The following is a 25994-nucleotide window of genomic DNA, read 5'->3' on the forward strand; positions in this document are numbered from 1 at the left end:
TTCGTCGGGCAAAATCAGCTCTGACACCCTCACCCCACCTTCTGCATGACAGCCTGCCCTTCCGCGCAGCGCAGACCTCTTTGACTAGATCGGGGTGGGGGGGCGGGGGGGGGGGCGGGGGGCGGGGGGGCGGGGCTTGGAAACCGGGAGAGAAGCGCTGATCAGAGCCCCGCCCCAGGCCCGGGGCAGCTGGGTGTTCTCCCCCCGCCCCCACCACTGCACCGCAGCCCCTGCATCCTCCCCATCCCCGGAGGTGGCCAGCGCTCCGCGGTGGGAACCCGGCCCCGACCCGCAACCGGACGCTCAGCCTCGCGAGCGAGGCGTTCCGGGGCCCCGCCCCTCTGACGTCAGCCTCGTGGGGCGTAGGCGGGACTGCAGGCAAGTCCCAGCTTTCAGAGGCAGAGCCGCGGAGAGGCGGCCGGAGGCGGGCAGCCTGGGTCCTGCTCCGGCTTCGACTCAGGCCCCGGAGGATGCGGCGTGCCCAGGATGCTGCCGCACCTGGTAGTGCTGCTGGCGGTGCTTCTCAGCCTGTGCCTCGGCTCCTGCGCGCACGGTAAGGATCGCGGCCAGCACGGCGGGGCTGGGGGCGCGTCCACACCCCACTCCGGCTCTGCGTCGCCCCTACGTTAAAGTTGTGCGTTCCGCGGAGAACCCCGTCTGGCTGTCCCTTCGGAGAGCGGGGAGGGGGTCCGTTGTCTATCAGAAGCTCCCCGGTCCCCTCAAGCCTGAGTCTTAGGCTCCCCAATGTGGAAGTGGAAGAGCAAGAAATTGGTGGGGCGGGAGTTGGATAGAGAAGTTCAGTGACACCCACCCACGCGCCCCCAGTTTATCTTCCATCCATCTCCAAGCGAGTCAGAAACTTAGTCCTGGCCTTTTGTTGTTGTAGTAGTTCAACTGGTAAGAATGCTTTCCCCTCTGGGGAATGACTTTGATCCCCCAACTGACTCCATCTTTCCCTAGCCCTCCACTTAATCTATTTCTTTCCTACACCATCCCCTCTCATCCCAGGTCTTGCCCCCTACTATCACCTGTTGCTCCATCCAATCGATCATCCCTGCTCCTTCTTTAGCCCCAGATGTACTCCCACTGCCACCTGCCTCCTCCTCCCTCCTCCTCCCCCTTAGCTCAGTCTTCCAACCCAGGCAGCTCTCCTGGAAAGTTTCTGCAAGGAAGAAGAGTAAGCCTGGAAAGGCAATGCTGGGGCAGGGAGGCCGAGGCACGGAGAGCGGCGCCAGGGAGAACAGGGATTGAAACTGTGTCTACACCAAAATACAAAGTAAAACCTGCAGTCAGCCATTCACATGATCGAGAGCTGAGTCGGCAATATGCAGCCCCAACACCGCAAAGTCCTGGTGCATTTCTCACTTTCCATCTAACGTTTTGAAATTGAAACACAGCCTTAAGGATCAAAGATACTTTAAGAAAGAAAGCAAGGGACAGGGGAGATGTACTTTCTAAGTGTGAATGATAATTCTAGAAGAAGCTGTTACTAGAGAGATGGTGAGAAGTTAGAGAACAAAGGAAGCCTGAGAGAGAGGCTGGCAGATAAAGAGATATGAAGGGATGGAGGAAACAAGAGTAACAGACTGGCTAATGGCCTTGACCTACCTCATTGCACTTGATTGGCAAGACTCTTAGAGTAGGTGTATTTATTACATTCTTAGAAATGAGAGGTTCGGCGAGGTTAAGTAATTTGCCCAAGTCACACTAGCAGATGTTAGAGGCTCCTGAAGTTGGGGTGCCCCATGGTGAATAGGGGGCCGGGGAGGGGGGCAGGAGATGGAGTTAGACAGTGGTATTTAGTATCTTACCACAGAGCCAAGGGTGCTGACTCTGTGTGGAAATGTGATCAGCACAGTCTAGAATCAGACCTGCTTCATTCTGTCTGTCCTCACTCAGCCTATAGCACTTCTAGATAAAGGGGAATGGAGTAAGCATTCAGCTTGGGGTTGCCCAAGACATCTGTGAAGAGAAACAGGCAGATGCCAACAAGCAGGATATCTGTGTATCCCCAAGAACTCCAAAGAGGAGGCCCTGGGCTGGAGCCAGGGCTGCGGTCAGGGTGGCGACCAAGGCTGGGGATGGGGGCCAGCCTTGAGATGAGGCTGGAACAACCACAGGGACTAGCTCATCTGAGATGAGACTCATAGTAGACAGACATACCTCAGCCCATGCCTTCTCTCTGGAGATACATCAGACTCAGCTTGGCTCTTCTTAGCCACCACCTCTGCTTCTGATCACAGACAGCGATCTATGGATACAACACTAGCTCTGCAATCAGACACATGTGGATTCACCCTGCCCCTTATTAGCTCCACTGGCCTTGGGCAACTCACTCAAGCTTTTTGAGCCTCCATTTCTTCTCCAGTAAAGCTGGGGTCATAACTGCCTATCTTGTAGGGCTGGTTGTGAGAATTAACTGAAATAACATATGTAAAGTACTTAGTAGAGAGCCCAGAGTAAAGTAGTCAATAAATGGAAGCTGGTAGTATGATGGCCACCATCACCATTGTCATTGTCATCGCTGGGGGTAGGCTCTGCAAGCTCTGATACTGACACTTTTCTCGCCAGGGACAGAACTGCCTAGGCCGCCATCTGTGTGGTTTGAAGCAGAATTTTTCTCCCATGTCCTCCACTGGACTCCCATCCCGAAACCGTCAAACAGCACCTACTATGAAGTAGAACTTCTGAGGTACAGAAAGGGGAGGATGGAGAAAGGAGGGAGGTGGGTGCGGGGGGACGCACCCATCCCCTTCCACTTCCCTAGCATGGGAAGACATATCTGTCTCGTTAATGAAGTGACACTAGGAAGGATCCTGGCATATATCCATCGGTTGACAAGGACTGATGTATGTGTTGAGCAGTGTGCTGAGAACTCTGGCATAAGAAAGCAAAAGTATTTCTTTTACCCTCAAGTTTTTCCCATTTGATGGAAAAAATAGGAATTGCATCCATAATATAATTGGAAAACAAGGAAACCCTAAGGGACTGCAAATGTAATTGGGAGAAAGCCTGAAAAATCAGGCTGTACTGCAGTGGGTAGGAGGTCTTCCTGGAGGAGTTGGGAGATGTTAGATATTCCAGTCTAAGAGAAGTTGGTACGAGGTCCCAGAACCAAGAGAGATCCTCTTGCAGATGCCCAGGACCAGAGAAAATACTTCATAGGAGCTCACTCCCTGGGCCCCTTGCTTTCCTCTTAAAAGAGGTAGGTATGAACACAACTTTCTCTACCAGTGCCCTGCCTCGTCTCTCCCCAGGTACGGGCAAGAACTCTGGAAGTCCATCCCCAGCTGTAGCCAGACCCAAGTGTCGTTTTGTGACCTCACTATGGTGACCCTGGACCTGTACCACAACAATGGCTACCGAGCCAAAGTCCGCACAGTGGATGGAAACCAGTACTCCAACTGGACCTACACCAACACCCGCTTCTCTGTGGATGAAGGTGCTTTTCCTCCCATGCACCTAGAAGATGGCTTTGGGGGCTCCTTCCTGCCAGAAACTCTGATCTAGAATGTGGCTCTGTTCCCGTAGCTCACCATCCAGCCAGGCTTCCCGGCCAAGGACCTAGTTTGCCCAAATGACTAGTCAGGACTTTTGAGAAGATTTAGATGAAAATAGCCAAGTGGTTCAAGATTTAAAAGGAACTGGAGTTGTTTATCCTACAGAAGAGAAGTCTTGGGGTGAATTGGAGGAGCTGAGTCACAAAGGCCAGACCTGTATACTTGCAGGGTTCTGGAAGAGGAAGTGAATCCCTAAGCACTCAGCACAAGGCAGCAAACAGTGGACAGAACTGGATCCAGTCCTCAGTCCCTTAAGGCCGAACTCCCAGGAATCAGGTTGGGAGGCTTTGAAGCAGGGGGATGTTACTAAAGAAGGTTTGGGGGTCTCTCTCAGCAGACATAAGAGAAAAGGGTTAGCCCTAGACTTGATGGGATTTTTCCATTTTACAAATTGGAATTGACCATGTTCTATATGTGTGTGTGGAGAGCCCACTCTGCAAAATTCAGAGTCACAACCAATGGTTTTCAAGGTCTTTGGTTCCCAAGCGCCTGCCCACAGGCCAGTGCCAGCTGGCTACAGAAACATTACCTAAGGAATGTGTTTCAAAATCAATGTATCCAGGGCCCAGCTTCAAAAATTCAAGTTCACTATGTCTTGAATGGACCCAGGGCATCTATATTTATAAGGTTCTCCCCAGGGAGTCCTTATGTGCTGCCAGGCTGGAAAATGGTGGCCCAGGTTTTACGGTCGGTAAAGCCTGACTCTAGAGGCCAGGCATGGGTGGGACACCCCGGCCCTCCCCAGCTTGCAGGCCTCATCATTTTGCTTCCCCACCAGTGACTCTGACGGTTGGCAGTGTGAAGCTAGAGGTGCACAACGGTGTCATCCTCGGGAAGATCCAGCCCCCCAGGCCTAGGACAGCCCCTGCGGACGACACCTATGAAAGCATCTTCCCACACTTCCGCGAATATGAGATTCAGATCCGCAAAGTGCCGGGGAACTATACGGTACAGGCCTCCCTAGGGCCACAGGATAGCTGTATTTGTAATGCAGTGGACTCCCTGGGTCTCCCTGTCACCGGGGCTGGCAGCACCTTTTGTGCACCCCTGGGGAACTTGGCTGGCAGAGTAGGGAGGGAAAGCATGGGGCGGGGGGGGGGGGTATGCTGAGATGACCTCACCCTTCACACCTAAGCTCTTGCATAGGCAGCAGGGAAAACATTGCCCATGAGTATCAGGCACCACACGACATTTAATAGCTATTATTCCTGATCCCCTCACAGGTGGATATTTTATTCCATTTTATAAATGGGGAAATGAGGTGCCAAGAGTTTACATAATTGCCACGGACACCCCCCCTAAGTAGGGGATCTGGAATCTGCCAGAATCATCCTCTTCCCACCATCTGATTCCAGCCCCTTCTAGGAAGGTCCTTGGCATCTATGAAATGGTCCTTTTCTCTTTTGGTACAAACTCAGTCATGTTAATCAGAGATCCTGAGCTGTGTTGAGAAGAGCAGGTTGGTCATTTCAGGGAAAGGACACTGAAGGGGGTGTCCTGGAGCATCTCTGACAGATCCCCTGCTCTCAGCTACCATGGCCCATGAATCAAGGGTATTTTGTTTATTGCTATGTTGTTTTTGTTTCAGTTCACAGAGGTGAAGGTGAAACATGAAAACTTCAGCTTCTTACCTCCTGGAGAACTGGGAGAGTTCTGTGTCAAGGTGAAGCCATCTCTGAGCTCCCGACTGAACAAGGGACTATGGTCCAAGGAGGAGTGCATCGTGCTCACCCGGCAGTGTGAGTCTCTGGTCGGGGCTGCTCTCTGGGGCAGGGAGGGGAGGCAGAAAGGGCCTCAAATGATCTTAAAAGCATCAGTTGAGGGCCACCCATGCCAGGGGCACTCTCCTGCACAACCTATGAGAAAGCGCCTACTGTCCCCATTTCAGAGATGTGAGAACTGAGGCTCCATGGGTCCAAACAACTTTCTAGAGCATGGCAGCAGAGCCAGGTCTCCTGATTCTGCTGGAGATGGTGTGCTTCCCAAGAACCCCCCTCATGTCTAGACCTGCTCTGTCAGCTGTAGTAGTTCCTGTTTGTCACATCCCTCTGCTGTCCTTTCTTGAGGCTGGGCACAGATAGCCTTCTTCTTATCCCCCCTAATCACTGGAACTGAGCTGAACCCTGCCAGAGGTGCTAAAGCCAGGCTCTCCACAGGTGCTGAGACAGGGGAGGGGGAGGGACAGAGGAGGGGAGAGGACCTGGGGTGTGAAAGCCATGGTCCTGTTCCTGAAGATCTTACAGTCTGGCTGGGGAGGAAGCTGTAAATAGCAACTCAAGGAAGCACATGCCCGACCAGTCATGCCAGGCCAGTGTGGGCAAGGTCCAGCAAAGACCAGAGTGACTCCCTATATTTCTACCATGCATTTCAAGTCACGAAGAAAACTCACACAAGTTCATTGTCATTTAGCCTCACTCTCACATAAGTGGAGTTAAGGCATCATCCCTGTGTCAGGCAGCCTTAAGAACTTTTTTAACATTCACTCACTGGTAGAAGAAAAAGTTTTGTGTCTAGGTCTGACTTCAGATCTCATCTTTACCACTTACGTGGTAAGTGACCTTGGATAAGTGACTTAAACTCTCTGGGTCCCAGATCCTATTCTGTATGGGGATGATAACAGTATTCACTTCCTAAGGTTGTTATAGGGATCAGGTGACATAAGTTAAGCAAGGTGATGGATGATCAGTGCTGTGTACTTCACTATTGTGTGGTAGGCACTATTACCGTTCCCATTTTAGAGATGGGAAAACTGAGGCTCAGAGAGGCTGAGTCAGTGGTGGAGCTGGAATTGGAATCAGGCCTCCGCTCTTACCTGCTGTACCATCCCGCCCCCGCCCCAACCCATTCCACATGCTGTGGTGTGAACCGTGTGCGGGGCTAGAAGCACAGTGTGTCTAGTGAGGAAATCCCTTCAGAACAGAGCTTGGAAGTCCAGGGATTTCCAAGGATCCAGAAGCATCTGGTTGTGGCCTAGGAGAGATCACCTGGGCCATGGACGAGTGGCTCCTGAGAGTAGTCATGGACTCCCAGGAGCCAGGCCACAAACACATCCCTCTGGGCCTGCAGATTTCACCGCGACCAACCTCAGCATCTTCTTCACCTTCGTCCCGCTGCTGTGCGGAACCCTGGCCTACTGCCTAGCCCTCCATCTGTACGTGCGGCGCCGGAGGAAGCTGCCCACCGTCCTGGTGAGTCTCGCGGCGGCCGCAGGCCCATCCCTCCTAGCCAATCCCTCCTAGCCATGTCAGGAGTCCAGCAGACAGGGGGGCTCCCTCCCAGATAATCCCTTCCCTCAGCCCTGACAGTACAGGAGGGTCCTTGCCCCTTCAGCAAGGACCATGGGGACAGAGGGAAGGCTTAAACGCAAAGCCCAGTGCTAAGAACACTGCCTTCTAAGAGGCCCCCAACAAGGCACATACTGAGTAGTCCCAACCCCCTACATGTCATTTTGTAATTATTTACAGGCCATGGGCCCACCCCTTTGCATTCCTACCTCTGAGGCAGGAATTAGCCTCATTTTGCTGGAGATGGTGTGCTTCATTTTGCAAGGAAGGAAACTGAGGCATGGAGCGATTATTACAGACACGGGGGCCATAGAGTCAGGAAAACTCAGGAAGAGCCCATTCTTTCCCACCCCTACCAGCTGATGAGGATTTGCGCACCAGAAGAGGAAGAACACAGGACTGGAAGTCCAGCCCTGGGCTGCTGCAAGTGGCAGAAAGCGGAGTGGGGGGTACTGCCTAGGAGCTGGGGTCGTGGAGGTGGCCAGGCTCTCCACTCCCCTCCCAGAGCACTTCCTCTTGCCACACAGTGCCTGCAGCTGCTGCACTTGGACTAAGCCAACCCCCAGAATTCAGCTCGCAGCATGCAGCAGCAGTTCCAAACCTTCACCTGTCCCGACTGGGACTCAAGTCGCCCCAAAGGCTGCCGCCTCATCCCCACAGGGGGCATCACTGTGAGGGCCACAGGCTCTGCTGGGAAGGACCGGCTCCATCAGGGAGGCAGGGGGCCCCAGGAAAGGCCACAGCTGGGAGGGCACTCCCCCCTCCGAGGGTTCCCAGGATTTCTAGGAAAAATAAGGAGACAAAGACCCTTTGGAATTATGTTGAGTAAGAACTCTGAGAAGTGGGAATGCAGGCCTAATTAGGGTCTTTATCCAGGCAGCAAAGACTATGTTCCTAGCTCCAGTGCCCATCCAGAGTGGTAGGATGAGGAGACTGGGAACAGGCAGCCCCTACAGCCTTACAGGATTAAAATGTGCCTAACTGAAGTATGTAATTCATTGTCTCTTCTCTGTGCTCCCGGGAGATTCGGATCCACAGACATGGATGCACCGGGCCATGCATCAGCTTAAAAGCGCCCTGAGTCTGTTCTATATGCAAGGCCTGGAGTCGGTACATGGCCTGCCCTCAGGGAGGGATGAGAAAGCAAAGGGGTGGTCCTGGCAACTGGAGCAGGGATTCCTCGCTGGGCAGCTGGAAGAGCATCTAGGATGAGATCATTGAAGTAAGCACCAAGGACAGGCCAGATGTGGTCCAGGAAGAAGCTGATTCTTTTACAGCCCAGTAGAGCAGCCAGCATGGAGTCTATTACTTCTAATGCAAGCCCGGGAAAGAGGCACAGGTACAAAATGCCAAAGGAGACCAGCCTCTGGGTGTTTGTCCCTCTGTGCCATTTGGATCACAGAAGTGAGCTCTCCTGGAAAATGTTTTCCTCCTCAAGACAAACGCAGCCCAGCTGCCTTCATCTAGCACTGGCCGTCATTGCTAACTTCATGAACAACTTCGAGTGCACAGAGTACTTTAACACTCATATGCTTATTCCCAGCCATGAGCTGTTTGGATCTGATCTTTGGCCAGACAGGGAATTCAGATCAGGACAGTGGACTACAGGTTTGCTCTTTGCAGCTGTGACCTTGTGTGAGTCATCTCATGTCTCTGAGGTTTGAATATCTCCTTAGAGATTGAAGAGTTAAATTCAGTTCACCCAATACTGACCGAGTGCTTTCTCTGCACCAGGCACTATTCTAACTACAACATGAGGAGGCAGGTACCGTCACTATTTCTGTTTTATAGGTGAGGAACTAAAGCACAGACAGGGAAAATAATTCAGCCAAGGCAACACAGTTGATGCAAGACAGAGCTGGGAATTGAACCATGCAGTCTGATATCCTTAATCATCAACCTGTGTGATGTTCATAGGAACTCAACCAATAAGAGTTGCATTTGAGTCCAAACTTACAAAGGGAATGAGGATAGGTGTGTCCCAGTGAGTTAGTAAGTCAGTCAACAAACCTTATGAGAGCCAGCTTAGTTTAAGCTCCAGGAACAGAGTGGCCAACAAAACCAGACATCTCCTTTCCTTCAAGAGCTTATATTCTGCTGTGTGTGAGGGGGAAATGTAGCTAGATAGCAGGTTGTGATGGGAGGCCAAAAATAAATTTTAAAAGAATTTCAGGAGCCAAGTGCTAGGAAGAAGTAAACTAGGTGAATGTTGAGCATGTCGGAGCACTGTTTTAGCCAGGATCATCAGGATGACCTCTCTGGAGAGGAACATCTGAGCTGAGACTCAACTGATAGGACAACGCAGCCAGAAAGTGCCAAAAGAAGAGTTCCTGCCACAGGGCATAGCATGTGCAAAGGCCCTGAGAGCACTGAGCTGAGGCATTCCAGAGCAGAGAGAACCCCAGTGTGGCTGAGATGGAACAGCAAGGGGGAGAGGGATTAAGTGACTTTCCCTGGGGCTCCGGGCAGGTTGTGAGGAACAGGTCCTCCCCACTGCTAATTCTGTGCTCATTACATTGCCCCGTGTGGCAGCCACCCCATCTTTGTGCAAGTCACAACTTGGTGGGTGGAGAACTTAATTTGGTGTCTCACATCCAGCATTTTAAAAAAGGAAATGGACAAGTGAGGGTAATGGAGGAGATGGGATAGGACAGGGTAGGATAGACTAGAACAGGAGTATAACAGAAAGAGAGTAGTAGTGTAAGTCACAGTACCCAGGTAGTAATGAGAAGTATTTTGTGAAACTGCTTTCAGTTTATGGGTTATCTATAAACGGGCTATTATGTAACACATTTCTTATTTGGGATCCTAGCAAAAAAAAAAAAAAAAAAAAGTTTGAAACACACTTCTAAATCTATCTAGAGGAGTCTGGCTTGCTCTCAGGTTTGGAAAGGACTGCTGCTGGGGCTGAGAACATTCTCCGTTCCCAGGCCAGCTCCCATTATGCTTGCCATTCCACCTGAGCTGCAAGCACACAGGCCTGAGCCAGACTGAAAATCACACTGGGAGGAAAGGTAGATTCTGAAGTGAAATAAAAAGTGCAAGTGGCTCCATGGGCCTCTCAGTTAGAGCAGAACCTTCTCAAGCCCGCCTCCTGGCCCCTGGAGTGGGTTCCCACAGGTAACCCTTGCTTCTCTCCTGTCCAGGTCTTTGAGAAGCCCCAGCCCTCCAGCTTCATCAGCCGGCTTCCCTACCCCGAGCCTCAGGACACCATCAATCCCCTGGACGAGGAGGCCTTCCCCAAAGTGTCCCCAGAACTGAAAAACTCGGAACTGCATGGCAGCACGGACAGTGGCTTTGGCAGTGGGAAGCCATCCCTGCAGAATGAAGAACCCCAGTTCCTCCTCCCTTCCTCCCACCTCCAAGATGGAGGGACCGTAGGCAAGGGGGCGATCCCAGAGCTGGAGGGCAGCAGCAGCGGCAGCAGCAGCAGCACAGACAGTGGGATCTGCTTGCAGGAGCCCAGCCTGAGTCCTGGCACTGGCCCCAGATGGGAGCGGCAGGTGGGGGACAGCAGCGAGAGTCAAGATGACAGTGGCATTGGCCTAGTCCAGAACTCTGAGGGGCAGCCTGGGGGTGGGCATGGTGGCTCCAACAATCCCGTTGGGCCTGAGGGGCCTGGAGAAGAAGACCCAGCCTCAGTGGCTTTCAGGGGCTATCTGAAGCAGACCAGATGCACAGAGGAGAAAGCAGCCAAGACAGGCTGCCTGGAGGAAGAGTCCTCCTTGACAGGCAGCCTTGGCCCCAGGCTTAGGACATGCCTGGATGCCGAGGCAGGCTGGCCTCCACCAGTGCTGGCCAAGGGCTATTTGAAACAGGACCCAGGAATGACTGTCACTCCCTCAGGGACCTCAACCGGACAGTGGGACCAGCCAACTGAGCAGTGGTCCCTCCTGGGCATGACCAGCTGTGCTGACCTAGGAGCATCTGACTGGACCTTGGCCCATGATCTTGCCCATCCAGATAGTGTGGCAGCCCCAGTCGGTCTCCTGGGCAGCTTTGACTCAAACCTGGTCACCCTGCCACTGATCTCCAGCCTCCACTCCAGTGAGTGACTCAGGCTAAGGGACTGCTTTCGATTTCAGCTGAGGGCCCCCAAGGGGCAGATGCATGAGGCCAATGTGGGCACTCTTCTGCAAGCCCGGGGTAGGGGGGACCAGCGCTCGCCAGGCCCAGTAGGGCTGGCTAAAGGGCCCAGGGCAGAGAGAGAGTCTCTTGCTAAACTCCTGCAGGCTGTAGGGGTGGCGCTGGCCCATGCTGCAGGAGGGCTCCAAAGACTGTGGCAGAGCCTGGAAGGGCAGGGCGGAAATCTCCCCACTCCTTGGTGCTCTTCCTGCGCTGTGACAGAGTATTTGCTGAAGGGAGTCATAGGGTTTTCTGGAACTGTGGGGAGATCCAAGCTGAAGTCAGTTCGGACTCAAGCCTCGCCTCCAGAACAGCCAAGGGCCAGGGCTGGAATGGTGGGCGCTTCCCTGCAGGGGTCATTTCTAGGAGGACAAAGAAGGAGCAGACCAAGTTTGATCTCTGGATGGTCCGAGCTGGTCAGCCTGGGATGATCACATGGAGAAGCTTCCCGGCTGGCAGCCCCCCCAGGCAGGGGGCTTGTCATGGAAGATCTTAGGATGTGTCCGGTGGGTCAGTCAGTCGGCCAGCCCCAATTATGGAGCCACCGGGGAGGAGGGGATGAAGCCCCCAAGGCCAAGCCACTTACTCCCTTCACCCTAATGCCGCCACCATCCTGCTGACGGTACCAGAGAAATCATGGCTCTTTGTATTGGGCAAAACTCAGCCCTTCAGGTGGTCTTGGTGTGGGCACCAGCTCGCCTGGCCCAGAGGGTCAGGGTTGGGACCTGTGCTTGCGTTTACTGCTAGCATTGAGCTACAGACCCACAGGACACAGCACTGGGCTCCGACCCCTGCTCTTTCAGCATCCAGCTGTGTAGCATGGGCCAGCCACTTCTCAGAGGCCCTCTTAACCTCTGATAACGCATGTGGAATAATGACTCAGTGTCCAGTGGGCCCTCCATGCTGGATGGTAACCAAGCTGGCGTCAGGCCTGACGAATCCAGCCTGGTGTGACCCCGGGCTGGGAGGAAGTGGACTGCAGAACCCGTATGTGCACACAACGGCTTTGTTCACATGCTGGGGGTTAACAGATTTAGCAGAAGTCCACGCTAAGAGGACCAGCTGGCCCTGGGCCCGTGAAGGGGACAGGTATGGGCTCTGCCTCCCCACAGTCCAGGTTGGGTTCTACCTTCAAAGCCAGTTTACAGTGCCTGGGCAAGAAAGCTTGGTGGGGAGCGAATGACAGGCCTGGGGTTTGCCTGCCCCCCCCCCAACCCGGGTCACCCCTCAGCCCTGCACTTTTCTGTGGCATTCTGAGAAGGGACACTAGCTCAGAGAATCCACCAAGACGCACCCCCGACTCCCCCACCACATCATACCCGGAGGCTCTGAGGTGCCCCTCTGATACCTGAACTCCCTCTCGAAACTTGAGCTGGAGGGAGAGTTCCTCAGGGTTCTCTTGAAAGGTTTATTTATTTATTTTGTTCACGTATTTATTGAAGCAGCAGCATGGTCCAGTGCAAGGATTCTGGGTATATCAAGAACCTGGAGGTTCTTGTTCTGACTCCATGGTTTCCAGCGTCTCCTCATCTGTAAACTGAAGGGCCTCAGTTTCTTTATCTGTAAAACTAGAAAGCCACACCTGATGTGTGCAATGGACACGGGTGCGGGGTCACCAAGGTGGTGGGTGTGAATGTGCCTTGCATGACAGGCTCTGTAAATCAGCCATGTATGTTTTTTACTTCAATAAATTGTCAGGACCTCAGGAATCCTGTGAAACCAGTCAACTTTCTGATGACACGGTGGCTGGTGGAAGCCTCAAATTGTTGATAACTGGGGTTGATAACGAGTTAGATGTGTCATGTCGCTTTAGCAGCAGCAAAGACTCAGCTCCAGTCAGAATGACACAGGTAGGCGTCCTCACACTAACCTGAAGTATGGAAGGGACTGGAAGTTTCTTTCTGAAGGTTGAAAAGTAAATGCAGAACATAGTGTTTTGAGTGTGGCATCTGACCTGTTGGAAAAGAGATCAGACCTGCCTGGAGCCTCACCACCTGCTCCCCTCGACGTGGAGGGGTGTCACGGGGTGCTTCTCATAAGTGCGGAAGCCATCTGCATTTGCTTCTGAGAGAAAGCCTGCTCCTTCCACGAAAAGCCACACGTGGGTTTGAGTCTCTCCCCAAGCTCAGCCTTCTGAATGAAGCACACTCAGGGCCCCAGCCAGAGTCTCCAATGCACTTTGCCCTTTGTCCCATCCTGGATCCTCAAGGAGGTGAATGGGGACACCTCACCCCTGTTCCTCTGTGTCACCTCTGACAGCACTTCTTGCCGTCTTGCGCTGAGGAGATACAGTTCTGGGAAGTGCCAATCCTGGCATTACCAGAGATCTTGGCTAATACCACACCATTTGGAAATGCTCAGACGTTTGCCATGGAGGCCTCCTGCCCTGTCCTGTTGGTAAGAGCTTTAGGGTCTCCTGGCATCGGGTGTGGCAGATGGCCTCTGCCCCCAGGAAGAGGCCCATGAGGCATGTTGGATGGAGAGCAACAGAGAGGTGAATACGAAGATGGAGAGAATAAGAGGAATCAGCAACCAGTTGGGCAGGAAGAGACCAAGCGCAGAGCAGCTGGAAGAACCAAGTCCAAGGATGTGGGCTCTGCTGCAGGCCTTGCCAGCTTTCCTCGGGAAGCATGAACAGGAGTTCCCACTGGGTCTCCTGCCCAGCCCAGCCGATGCTTATGGGGGAAACGGAGTCCTTCCTGCAGCTGGCGCTGAGACACTCATAGGCTTCTCCAGAATTGGATTCAAGACCCTCACAGAAGGCCATTTGTTCTTAAACTGAGTAAGCTCCTTCGAGGGCTTTTCCAGGCTGAGGAATGTGTGATTCTGGGTTTCTATGAGCTAACGGAACTTCCTCTTAGTAAGGAGAGGGGAAATGGACAACGCTGACTGAAGAGGAAATTTCTATTGAACTGTGTTTTCCTGGCTTTCTAAATAGCTGTATCAAAGAGCCTGCCTTGTCTTCCCCGAAGATCTCTACCCCCACCCCAACCCCCTGGGAGGTACACAACATACCATCCCAGAATACACACAGTGGTGGGGTGGGGAGACACACCCCATGGCACACACTGCCCTGTTGGATGGGAGCTCTCACAGCCCCACGTGGGGATGACAGAGACGGGCGCTGTGGGCTGTGGCCACCTGGGACAGCAAGCTGGTGGCCGTGAGAGGCAGGCTCAGGCAGTGAGGGCCGACTCTATGTAGCCCCAACCCAGAGGACACCAGGTAGTGGGAGGTGTGACTCATCCATTTCCTGTAGTGCTTGTGGGTTTCAAGGTTACTTGGAAAACACATCCACAATTTGAAATTAAATGCATATTTATTAATGATTCACAGCACCTTTCCTCACTATCAGTTTGATCTTAAATTCATCTAGCTCCCGTAAACATTCGACCCAGAGCAGGGTGGGGGGTGGGGGGAGTAGAGCCAATAAACACCCTGACAAGGAAGGGTTGGGTTGGGTGGAATTAGTGTTTTAAAAAGTCTGTGAAGTGTGTAAACCTGGCGATTCATAGACCCCACCCATAGGTTGGGTGGAATTAGTGTTTTAAAAAGTCTGTGAAGTGTGTAAACCTGGCGATTCATACCCCTGGGGATAAAAATATATTATATGTTTATAAAAAATAAAAATAAAATAAATAAAATAAAAAGATAACCATGGCCAAAGCATAAGGCATGAGTCAGAAGGGACAAGGCAGAACATAGGGAGACCTGGTTGGAGGTGCGTGTAGTCAAACTTTCATTTCTTCAAGAAACATTTTAAAGCACCTACTGCATGCTGGACATGGTGCTTAGCCAGCCCTGGGTCCAGATGGAACAAAAGAGGTGCAGCTTCATGGAGGGAGCCATCTGGCTATGAAGATAAACATCAAGTAACAGACTAGCAGACACATCATTACAATCAGTGGTGAGTGCCATGAAAGGAACTCAGATGGGAAAATAAGGAACGGAGACTAGAGGCAAAGAAGCTGAAGAGGAAGTGGTCTTAGTTTGCTTGGGCTGCCATAACAAAATACCATCAACAAGAGACACTTCTCATCAGAGGCTGCAAGTCCAAGATCAAGGTGCCAGCCAATTTGGTTCTTGGTGAGGGCTCGCTTTCTGGCTTGCAGAAGGCCCTCTTCTCCTTTGTCCTCCTGGGAGAAAAAAGGGAGAGGGGAGAGGGGGAAAAGAGAAGAGGAGGAGGAGAGAGAGAGAAAGAGCTCCAGCTAGGCAAGCACCCTGATCTCTCTTCCCCTTTTTTAAAAAAAGTATTTATTTACTTATTTGAGAGAGAGAAAGAGCACGCCCTTGAGCGGGAGACGGTGAAGGGGAAGAGAGAGAATCGCCAAGCAGATTCCCCACCTGCAAGGCTTGATCCCAGGACCCCAAGATCATGACCTGAGCTGAGACCAAGAGCTGGCCGCCCAACCAACTGAGCCACCCAGACACCCCTGTCATCATCTTCCTATAGGGACACTCATCCCATCATGGGGACCTGGCCCTCATGACCTCATCTGACCTCTAATAGCCTCCCAAAGACCCCACCTCCTGATAATATGGACTCCTAATGTGCTTCCGGGCTTCCACATACGGATTTGGAAGGGGCACATTCATTCCACAAGGGGCTCACACAGTAATCCGATCCAATGACAATATTGAGCAGGGACAGCAGGAATGGAGACCAGGTGACAGATTCAAAAGACATTCTGCAGAGAGCGCTGGCAAGACTGAATGGCAGGCTTCAGGGAGAGAGGCACTGATCCCACTCCAGCATGGAGAGGAGGAGGAAAGTGAAATATGCATGAGGAAAGGAGACATGGAGAGGGGAGGTGGAGAATTCTGGTTCCCTATGACAAGTCACCCAAGGAAAAAGTCCTCCAGCATTGGTGAGGCAGGCTTGGCAATAGGGGAGAGCTCAGAGCTGAGGGTTCGGATATACTCCGTGTGCCCCACCAGATGGGAGCCCACACATGGGTAAGGAGATGAGGACATGGATCTGGCACTGGCCACTCTCCCTGCTGCCCACCTGCAGTGAGAATACTCAGCTATTGACCTGCCTAGAGGAAAAGCAGGCTACCATCTCTGTAGAGTGACTGGAGCCATGCCTGTGCCCAGCACCCATCCTGCAGACCCCAGCCAGGAGCCTCATTCATGCTGCAACCCACCACAAATGTGCATCTGCTCCATATAGGGTGTAAGCTCCCAAGGGGACACGGGCAAGGGTGCCTGGAGCAGACTGGCACATGATTGGCAAAGGTCTGGGTATAGGGTGCCACACCCATACACCTCTACCTACACAGGGAAGGAGTAGTTGATGGAGGTCAGGGCCTCGTGATGGCTCTGGAGAGAAGAGAAACATTCCTAAGGATCCTGCTGCCTGGTCACCATGATGTTGGCAGTATTCCTTACCCTCCACTGCCTGACATTCCCATCTACCTGTCCCTAAGGACAGTTCTCAAAGGACGACCTGCATCAGAGTCATCTGAGGGGTGCTTCTTTTCCTGAGCATCTCCAAGGCCAGGAAGCTCTGGATGCTAATTCCCAGGGTCCGGCTTTAGTAAATAGTTTACAGGTGATCAGGTACAGGTGACCCCCTGCACACTGACTTGTGAAGCTCGCTCCTTTAGAGAAGAACTTGATGTGATGTCTACTAAACTCTACCCTAGTCCATGCCTTTAAATGCCACCTGGATGCTGATGACTGTCCCTTTACTGTCCCTCTGCTTCCACACCTGCTGCCTTAGTCTAGTAAGGTATGATTCATATAGTATGCTTAGTCTAGTACAGCAGCCAATGTGATCTTTATAAAATACAATTCAGGTCATGTTATTCCCTGGCTGAAAGCCCTCTCCTTTGTTTCTGGTCCAAATGAGAGGCAGAGTCCCAAGGAGTTAGTATCTGCCCACCCACCACACCCCACCTCCTGTACTCTCCCCTCTGCCCACCCTGCTTCAAGCTCATTGCCACCTCAGGTCATTTATTCAAGTGTCTTCTCAAATGCAAGCTCCTTGGTGAGGTCTCTAATGACCACCCTATCCAAGTATCCTCCCTGTCTCCACTGTACCCCTATCCCCAGATTTTTTCCATCAGAGCACTTATTACCTGAAGTTTTAGGACCTCTTTATGTTTATTTGCTCATAGCCTCTCTCTACCAATAAAGCAGATCTTTCTATGAAGGCAGAGACTTTCTCTCTTTTGCTCAGTCCTCCAGTCCCACAACCAAGAGCCTAGTAGATGGTTTGTATTTGCTGAATTAAAGAGCAAGTAAAGGGGCGCCTGGGTGGCTCAGTGGGTTAAAGCCTCTGCCTTCGGCTCAGGTCATGATCCCAGGGGCCCCACATCGGGCTCTCTGCTCAGCAGGGAGCCTGCTTCTGCCTCTTTCTCTCTGCCTGCCTCTCTGCCTACTTGTGATCTCTGTCAAATAAATAAATAAAATCTTTAAAAAAGAAAAAAAGAAAGAGCAAGTAAATAAAGGAATAAGGGTAAGCTTACAAAGGTGTAAGCGTAGTCTTAGCCTAGATTGACCCCCAGAAGCAAGAACACAATTCAAGGAGTTGTGGGCAGGTGGTTTATTTGAAAGGTGATCCCAGAGAACAAGAGTGAGAAACCAGGAGAAGAAAAAACCCAAGCAGGAATATGTTATCAAGCTGGTCCTGCTGGGAGCAACTGGGCCTTGATCCCTGGAGCAGGTAGAGGCCTCTTCCAACGGTCCCTGAGCATTGACAAGAGAAGTCCTGATCCAGCAGCTTCTGAGCGGGCTGAGGCTTCCCCCAGAGGTGTTAACACTCTCAGACTGCTGGTACAAGGGGCTGAACGGGTCCCCCCAGAACACAAGGAGCCAGGGCGGTTAGCAAGTGATGTGCAGTGAGCACTGGAGAGGAGATTTGTCAGCACGAAGTGGGAGCCCATTCGGAACTGTCTGGAATCAGGGGTGGAGCCAAGGATGAGAGACAAGGCACTGGGGCACCTGCTGTTCATGCTATGAGGGAGATGTTCCCAGGGGTCATGGGGGCATGGGACCCACCCAGGGGGTTCAACACACACTTTTTGGACTGAATTGAAAGGAATGAAGTGAGATTTATTAAATTATGCTAAGAGAGGTTCAGAAACTCTCCCCAAACTTGAGAGATTATAAGATCTGAGCCCACCATTCAAACCCAGGGCGATAGGAGGACCCAGGCAGTCTAGCAGGCCTGAGTGGCAGGATGCACTGATGGCCACAGGACCCTCACATGATGGAAGCATGCACCAGACACCCAGACTAACGGATGAATCCAGAGATAGGCTTCCATGGCAAGGCTGTTGGTCTGGAGATGCCCCACGGACAAAGAGGAAGAGGCAACAGACCCATGCAGTGGAAAGAACACTGGGCTAGCCCGGAACTCGGGAAATGGAGAAATGGTCAGACCCAGGAAGAGGCTGGGCCGGTCAGGAAGGGCTGTGCTCCAGGAAGGGCTGCTGCTCCTCTTAGCTCAGCTCACTCAGTCATGTCCTGTCAACTCTGGGCCTCCATCTTCCCAGCCATCTGCAGAGAGCACTCTTCGGTCTGACCTCTCCCTTGAATGCCCTGGGCATCCTGCTGTCGCTGAACGTACCACTGAATGTGCATTTGTTCCACTGTGAGCTCTAGAGAACAGAAACTTCCCTGACTGACCTCTGTATCCCGGTGTCCTTCACACCCAACTGAAGCCTAACATACAGGAAAGTGCTCGGTAAATGTGATGAAGAATGAACGCATGAACGGATGGATTCTTCGTAAAAAAAAAAACCTATGAAAGGGGTTGAGGAAGTAGGATATCCAAGCATGACCATGGCAAGGCTAGCAATGGTAGCTTGAAGCTGGATTCTTCCTTGGGAGACATTAGACTGAGCCCAAAAGAAAGCAGGCTGAATGTAAATTTGACTGAAATTTTATTTTCAGGTCTGTCGTCTTCTTAGCTTAGTCATATTATACCATGATCATTCCTTTCCCTGTGATATTTACCCTCTAGCTCCTAAATATTGTAGGGACCCAGGGCTAGAGACCAAACAGGAAGTCTAGAGCAGCGAATGTGGTCAGGAGAGAAGGCAAAGGACCGTGAAAATATTCAGTACACAGTCATTCACTCCTTTAGCAAACATTCATTGAGCATCTGCCATGGGCAGGCCCTCTGAGGATATAGCAGGCAACAGTACAGATCCTTCTCCATGGGTCAGGACTCTGCAGTGTACACACACGCACACACACATACACAGGTGACTCCACTACCTCCTCCCCTGCCCCCTTCAGCCCTGTGGAACTGAAGTCACCCACGCTCTGCGACAGCATCACAGCTGGAAGGGAACTTGGTGTCCTCAAGTCCGACAGCAGCCTTACCCAAACAAGGCACCTGGCGCCCCCCCCCCCCGCCCCTAGCTACCGGGGCTACCACAGAACGTGAGGCTCTGTATATACTCCCCTCATCTCCTTCCTAATGGCTCCCTGCTTATACATGAAAAACCTTATCCTGAGGCTTTGGGGGAGGGGAAGAAAACCCCCATAGACTTGCAGGTAAAAATCCAGGAGACAGGGACCCCACCAAGGCCATGGTCTCCAGCTCCGCCCCACCTGTTGTTTTGTTGGCCTGTTGCTACTCTGGGCAGACAAAACATTTTCACTTCTGGTCTCCAAATGTGAGAATTCACCAGGCCACTGGCTTCCTGTTTTGTACCAAATCTGCTTAAATCTCACTGCTTCTCGACAGCTTTTGATCACTAAGCAATTTTTTAAATATAGTAGTGATACGCCTATGTGCTCCCACTTTGGGGTTCTTAGACTCCTGGGGCAGAAAGAGGGCACTCCAGATGCTGGCCCCTGCATGGCCACTGGCATGAGACAACATCATTACCACAGGGGAGCACAGCCCTTCCTGACCGGCCCAGCCTCTTCCTGGATCTGACCATTTCTTCAGGGAGCCATTAGACAGAAAAAGTCACTGTGGGGTGCTCTGTGTCCAGATCTGCATCTGATGATGGCTGCAGTGTTGCGCATGATTGAGGACAGGCAGAGAAAATCAGAAGCTTTGGTTTTCAGAGCACCTAAGACTAGACCAGGGATAAAGTAAAGCCCAAGCTTCCCTGAAAAGACTGAGAAATATACAACATAATCTCCTGAGTCATTCCTGGCTATGGACAGAACCATATAAGCTACCATAGAGAACTCAGAAAAGTTAGAAGACCTGAATTTTGCCTGCAGAAAATACCCATCAGATAGGAGGGTACACAGTTAATCTCAAGAAAGACTGGATGCCTCCACAGTGCCTAGCAGTTCCTGGCATATTACAGAAGCTGCATGAACAAATGAATACAAGGGAATACTCAATAATTCAGTTACAGAAGCCAGAGAGTATTTGTAATTAAAAGTGAGAAGACAGTCTGTCTGTCAGGTGGGCTGGAGGGCTCAGTCTGTCAGGTGTCTGCCTTCAGCAGGTCATGGTCTTGGGATCCTAAGACTGAGCCCCACATTGGGCTCCCTGCTTAGCCAGGAGTCTACTTCTCCCTCTCCCTCTGCCCCTCCTCCTGCTTGTGCTCTGCCTCCCTCTCTCTCTCAAATAAACCAATAAAATCTTCAAAAAAAAAAAAAAAGTGAGAAGACAACAAGATCCACCAGTCTTAAGGAAGTCACCCTGGGGAAGTGAAAATTGAGCTGGCATAAAGAAGGGGCAGAATTTGACGATTTGATGGCCAAAGGGGTATTAAAAAAATAATAAAAGGAAGAATAAGAAATGGAGCAGCAAGAAGCCCAGAGCTGAGGACAGGGCTGTTCTCACCACACCAGGGGACCCGGAAAAGAGATTAGAGGCCAGCGGGAGGGGCCTGCTTCCTTGGGGGCCAGGAAGCTCAGGGAAGCTGCGAACTTGGACAGAGGCTATAAGGGGCTGACATTTTAAAGAAAACCCATTCTTGCCTGGCCTTCAGCACATCATTTCACTGGCCCCTGATCCTCTGTCTCCTCCCTGTGAGAATGAAGGGAGCCTGCAGACAGAGCCCCTGCCCTGCACTCTAGTATGTGTTCAGCAAACATCAGTTTGCTGGTAAAGAAGGGTTTGGTTGGGAACGGTCTGGTCTTAGATGCTGGTTGGATTTATCCAAAGTCAAAGAAAGGCTAAGGAATAATTTGGATCCTAGACCATCAGAATCTAAATGAACTATACTTGTCACCTGTCACCTCCTAAGCGAGAAAGTATCACTATACTTTGTACTTGTATCTTTTGTTCAGTGAACACCTACTATATGCCAAGTCCTATGCTAGACACTGAGAATACAGAGATCTAAATAATGGTACAGGGGTGCCTGGGGGGGCTCAGCTGGTTAAGCATCTGCCTGCAGCTCAGGACATGACTTCAGGGTCCTGGGATCAAATCCCGTGTTGGGCTTCCTGATCAGAGGGGAGTCTGCTTTTCCCTCTCCCTCTGCCCCTCACCCTGACTTTGTTTCTCTCTCACTCTCTTTCTCTCCCTCTCTCAAATAAATAAAGTCTTTAAAAAAAAAAAAAAAGCACAAAAACAGATAAGGTCCTTTTTCTCCTTCAGGTAAAGAGAGGAGCCTTGGACAGGTAATCTGATCCCTCGATATCCAGATGCTAAAACATATGCCCATGGTGGTGAATGACTAGCCCATGGCCCCAGAGCACAGCATGGCAAGTCCAGACCAGACTGTATTTTCCAGGGTTCCATCCTCATCCCACTAAGCCTGTGGTCAGGGTGCATCTGTGAGGCCTCACTCTCTCCTCAGGCCTCAATGCTGTCGGTGGCTATGCAGCCTTAGGCAAAGTGTGCTACCTCTCTGAGCCTCTGTCTCACCAGATGCAATACGCAGCCGGCGACGGTGCCCACGTCACAAGTTTGCCACAAGGTTCAAGCCGCAGTAACGCACAGGAAAGCAATTTGCTCTCTGTGGACTGTGTGTTGTGCAAGCAGCTCCTGCTCCTTCTCAGGTCACCAGGGCATCTTTCTCCAGGACCAGGCGGCCTTCCATCACCACAGTGAGGATTCTGCTCCACTCAGCAGGCCTTTACTGAGTACCTCCTACGGGCCCTCCTTTTAGCGGTTACTGAAGACTATGGGCCATAACCCTGCCCACAGAGGGCTCCCCCTGGCAGGGGGGGACAGCACAAATGGGAGAATCATGGCCACTTGCCATCAGGATCAAATGAGTGGTAACGAGTCTGGAGTCCTGGGGAAAGCCACAGGGAAGAGGACACTTGAGCCAACCATGAAGATGAGCTGTGGCTCGGGAGGGGTCAGCAGGGAGGGAGGTGGCATTCTGGGAAGCCCTGGCAAAGACACTAAAGAGGAACAGGGTAGCACAGGGACTGGGAGTGGGCAGCCCGGAGAAGTGCTGGCTCTCCAGACGGCCTCCTGGCTCTTGGGGCCAGGGCAAAGAAGAACAGCTAAGAGGGGAGGGTGGGTTTAGGGAAGGTGTTGGCATGGCCATGGGTCCTACTACCAAGCCCAACCAGACCCGCAGCCAGATCTCCAGCCACCTGTTCCCTAATCATCTCTGAAGCTCTCAATGAAAACATGTTGTATCCTTGGGAAAGGCCTGGGGTGAAGGGCAATGGTATGTTCACCAGCAGGACTGAGTGCGGAAGTCAGGAAAACAAGAAGGAGGTGCAGGGGACAGGGAACACGTCAGAGGACCCTGAAAGAGGAAGTAGCCCAGTCTCGGTTCCGCTCCCAAGGATGGGAAATACCCTCCATTCTCCCAGCCCTCAGCAGCTGTCCCTGTGTCCCTACCTGAAGCCACCAAACCTGGGGTGGGACCATCTGGGCCCTGGGCCCCATCCTTTCAAGTTTCCCCAAGGTCTCAGAGTCCTGAGCATACTCAGGGAGCTGAGAAGCCCCCTATGGGCTGCAGCCCCAGGATCCACACTGAAAGGGGCATCATGGAGAGTTTCGCTGAGCCTGGACATCCCATGGGTTAAGGAATGGGGCCCAGCCCTCAGCACTGAAATCCAAAGAAGGATGTCAAAGTCACCCCATCCCCCCTCCTCGCTGCTTTCCCAATAAAGCCTTCAAGAGAGAGTGGGATCCGAAGCTACGGGGGGCTCTGCCCCACACTCACCAACTCAGGGATAGAAATACTGGGGCCCAGATGAAAATCTCCAAATTTAGAGATTCGGTTTATTAAGTCAGAGCCTGGCTAAGTCAGACGTTAGGAGAATGGCCCCCCAGATCCTGGCAGGAAGTGAGGGGGTAGGGGCTGGTAAGGCCCCTCTCCTTTCTCCCTTCCTCCCTTCCTCCCTCCCTTCCCCTTACCCTTTCCTTTCTTCACAACTGGCTAGAACCCAAAGCAAGAAAGAAACCAGGCTCTGGGGAAGTGAGGATAGGAAGACAAATACTAAGACTTCTGTCCTCCCCACCCATCACTGTCCTCGGCTCCTGCATCTTCTCAGCCTTGGTGCTGGGACATGGGCAGGTAGTTCTAACTACAGGTTTCAGCAGGGGCTGGGCCCCTGTCAGGCCCGGCTCCATCCACAGCTGCCCTGAGAGCACAGTCTCTCTGGATGGAATAACAGTGCATTAAGGGCCTACTAAGACAACATCTGGGTGTGGATACCACAGCAAGGCAGACCAGAGGAAAAAAACGATGACTCACAAGGCAAAAAGTGCTGCTGTCCACTAACCTACATGTGGTTCGTGATTTCCCTTGTGCATTACCTAGTTGGTTTTTTTAAGCCTGGCGTGGGTCCCTCCCTGACTCCCACTATTTCTAGTCTGCCCTCCCCATCACAGGGCAAGCCTGGCACAGGAAATGCAGAACACAGAGAGTCTGAGCTCTCTGCCCCCGACCCCTGCCCACCCATCACGGAAGCCTACAAAATAAGATTGTATTTCTAGACTGTTTTAAGCACTGACCTCCAAATGGTTTGGGAGGCACTGAGGCTGGTCAGCGGCAGGGTAAACAAAGCCAAGTGGTAGACAGAAGTGTGGGGAGGTTGAAAGCACCAGAACAAAGCAACAGAATGGGACAGGGCAGGGCAAAGGCCAAGATCAGTCTTCAGCTCTTAGAGGAAGTTGGCTTCTGGTAGGAAGGTTAAAAACAGCATCTGGAATCACCTCCACTCCCACATGACTTTGCCTATTAAAGATATGACTGGTTTTCCGACCTCTGGAGTCCGCCCTTCGAGGGGAAGTGCCTGGGGATGTCCCGTGGAGAGCTCCCCTGTGGGGCTGCAGACCTTGCCTACACTGGGCTGAGCTGGGAGGCCTTTGTTCTCCAGGACACCTGGAACCCCTCCCCAGGCTCAGGGTCTCCTGGGAACCAGTCTCTACTCCTGGGCAAATGCCTATCTTTTTGTTTGTAGGAGAAAGCCAGTGCTACCCTACCAGACTCTGTCCAGAGAACCTCCTGGGGGTCCTCCTGCTGCAGGCCTATGGTGCACCTGGAGTGACTCCTCATCATCCACAACAAGACTCCAGAGGTTGAAGGCAGCCCGGGGAGCCCATGAGGGGCAGGTGCCTCCCCAGGAGCCTCCTCCTGCAGACAAAGAAAAAGGAGAACAACTAAGAGATGAGGCCTAGAGGATTCCTCTAAACCACTGCATCTGGTGAGGCTTCTCTCAGGCCAGAAGAGAAGCTCAGAGAGAAACTGGGGGTCCATGAGGGATTCTGGAGGGAGAAAGTGGCTGGGAAAAAGCAGCTGCTATGCAGAGAGGGGATGGGCTTGAAGGCGGGAGGGGTGGAGTAAGGGGAAGGAAGGTGTGATCCAGGGGTCAGCTGGCCATGAAGCAAGGATGGCTCCTGGGCCTTCCATTCAAAAATGACACTCTGGAGTGATGATTCTTGGAGAGAGTGGCCATCTAGAACCTTTGATTCACAGCAAAGGGTTGAGATAGAAGCTTGACTCTAGAAGCTGCTACCTGATTAGAAATCTTTCCCCAGGAAAGAAAGGCAGGACGTGGACTGGGTGCCCAGCTGGAAAGGAGCAGTCTGCTGCCAGCAGGTGGTGAGGACAGCATGACCCTGGGCCTTGGCGCCTGAGATCATCTCCCGTGGACCCACTCCTGAGAAGTGGGGGCGGGGGGGCAGGGAGGAGATGAAGCGAATCATCTCTTGGGTTCCAAACAGTTCCTGGTGTTAGGCTTGGGCGCCTGTGCCATCCGAAGACCTTACCAGGGGATCATATTTACTCGGGAACTCACCACTCACCTCTCCCGGGCTCCAGAGCCTGACACTCCCCCATCAGACTAGCCTGTCGGAGAACTTCATGTAGCCACCATCCGAACTGCTGACATGGCCACTGATGGTGAAAGGTGGACCCACCTCCAGCTCCTTCAGGTTCCTGAGAAAGATGATCCAATCAAGTCTTGGGGGGCTGAGAACCTGGACTCTCCTTGGGAGCCCAACTCCCTAGGCCAGAGCATGGGAAGAACTTCCTGGCCATGGCTCCTCAACCAACCCATCTTCCAGAACAGGAGTTGGCCCACGTCTCAGGGCCAGATGAAGAGCAGGCCCACCTGGGGGCAGCGAGCAGATAAGGGGGCTGCAGGAGCATTTTCTGAACCCCACTCCCTAAATCCCTGATGGTCTCCACTTGCTCCTCTCTTCTGACACTACACTGTGCCTGAGATGATATTATTTGTAGTCAAGTCTGTGTCCACCACAGACACTGAAATGCTTAAGGACAGAGACTATGTACATCATACCCCCTAGAAAATAATACCACGATACCTGCAACAATAGATTCTTCTTGAGAAAACTATGAGTAGCTGACAAAGGTATGGCTGGTCCCTGTCTGGGGGCAAATGTTAAGAGGATCGCCATCAGTAGGGTTTCCCATAATCCTGGCCATGCTCAAGTTTTTATTCATGGTACTTTCTAAATAGACCCCAGCTCCTTCCTTTACTCTTGTTTGCTTAGAAGCATGGGGAAGAGACAAGGAAGAGAAACAGGGCATTTGGGCTCCATACCTAACCCCACCCAGATCTGCTCTGAATCTACTCACCTGATCTGGTACAAGTTGAAGACAAAATTAGGCCCTAGAAAGACAATCAGAAAAGAGAGGGTTAGCACCTCCAGGGA

At 52.2% G+C, this 25994-nt stretch overlaps 2 protein-coding genes across 6 annotated transcripts in view; one reads left to right on the forward strand and one right to left on the reverse strand.

Moving 5' to 3' along the window:
• The first annotated feature begins 211 nt into the window (after positions 1 to 211).
• Positions 212 to 12678, forward strand: IL10RA (interleukin 10 receptor subunit alpha). Of its 4 annotated transcripts, none has more exons than XM_082683599.1 (7): positions 212 to 553; positions 2572 to 2692; positions 3258 to 3442; positions 4339 to 4508; positions 5149 to 5299; positions 6627 to 6748; positions 9991 to 12678. In XM_082683599.1, the coding sequence occupies exons 1-7, from the start codon at positions 487 to 489 to the stop codon at positions 10897 to 10899; spliced, it is 1725 nt and encodes a 574-aa protein (XP_082539725.1). In that variant the 5' UTR covers positions 212 to 486; the 3' UTR covers positions 10900 to 12678. The 4 variants fall into 4 exon arrangements, with proteins under 4 accessions (XP_082539725.1, XP_082539727.1, XP_082539726.1 ...); XM_082683601.1 differs by having other exon boundaries at positions 4339 to 4490; XM_082683600.1 differs by having other exon boundaries at positions 255 to 553; positions 2578 to 2692.
• A 1832-nt stretch (positions 12679 to 14510) lies between these two features.
• SMIM35 (small integral membrane protein 35) overlaps positions 14511 to 25994 on the reverse strand; it is a 72067-nt gene continuing 60583 nt past the window's right edge. Inside the window, exons 3-6 of one of the 2 annotated variants that reach the window (XR_014298866.1) lie at positions 25918 to 25951; positions 25122 to 25254; positions 24300 to 24450; positions 14511 to 15105 (exon numbers count right to left, since the gene is read on the reverse strand). Coding sequence is in view for 1 of the 2 variants with exons in the window: in XM_082683675.1 (XP_082539801.1) it covers positions 25155 to 25254; positions 25918 to 25951 (134 nt within the window). In the remaining variant the exon portion in view is untranslated. Of the gene's footprint in view, positions 15106 to 17504; positions 24451 to 25121; positions 25255 to 25917; positions 25952 to 25994 lie in introns of those variants that run through there. The other variant, XM_082683675.1, reaches the window with a different exon arrangement.

Source organism: Mustela nivalis (genome assembly GCF_964662115.1).
Source record: "Mustela nivalis genome assembly, chromosome: 9".
Lineage (NCBI taxonomy): Eukaryota > Metazoa > Chordata > Mammalia > Carnivora > Mustelidae > Mustela > Mustela nivalis.

Bases quoted from the DNA above. Each gene is read 5' to 3' on its own strand.
- IL10RA (XM_082683599.1), top strand. From the start codon at position 487: ATGCTGCCGCACCTGGTAGTGCTGCTGGCGGTGCTTCTCAGCCTGTGC. The intron at 554-2,571 runs GTAAGGATCGCG...TTTTCTCGCCAG, and splicing joins CCTCGGCTCCTGCGCGCACG to GGACAGAACTGCCTAGGCCG. The intron at 3,443-4,338 runs GTGCTTTTCCTC...CTTCCCCACCAG, and splicing joins CCGCTTCTCTGTGGATGAAG to TGACTCTGACGGTTGGCAGT.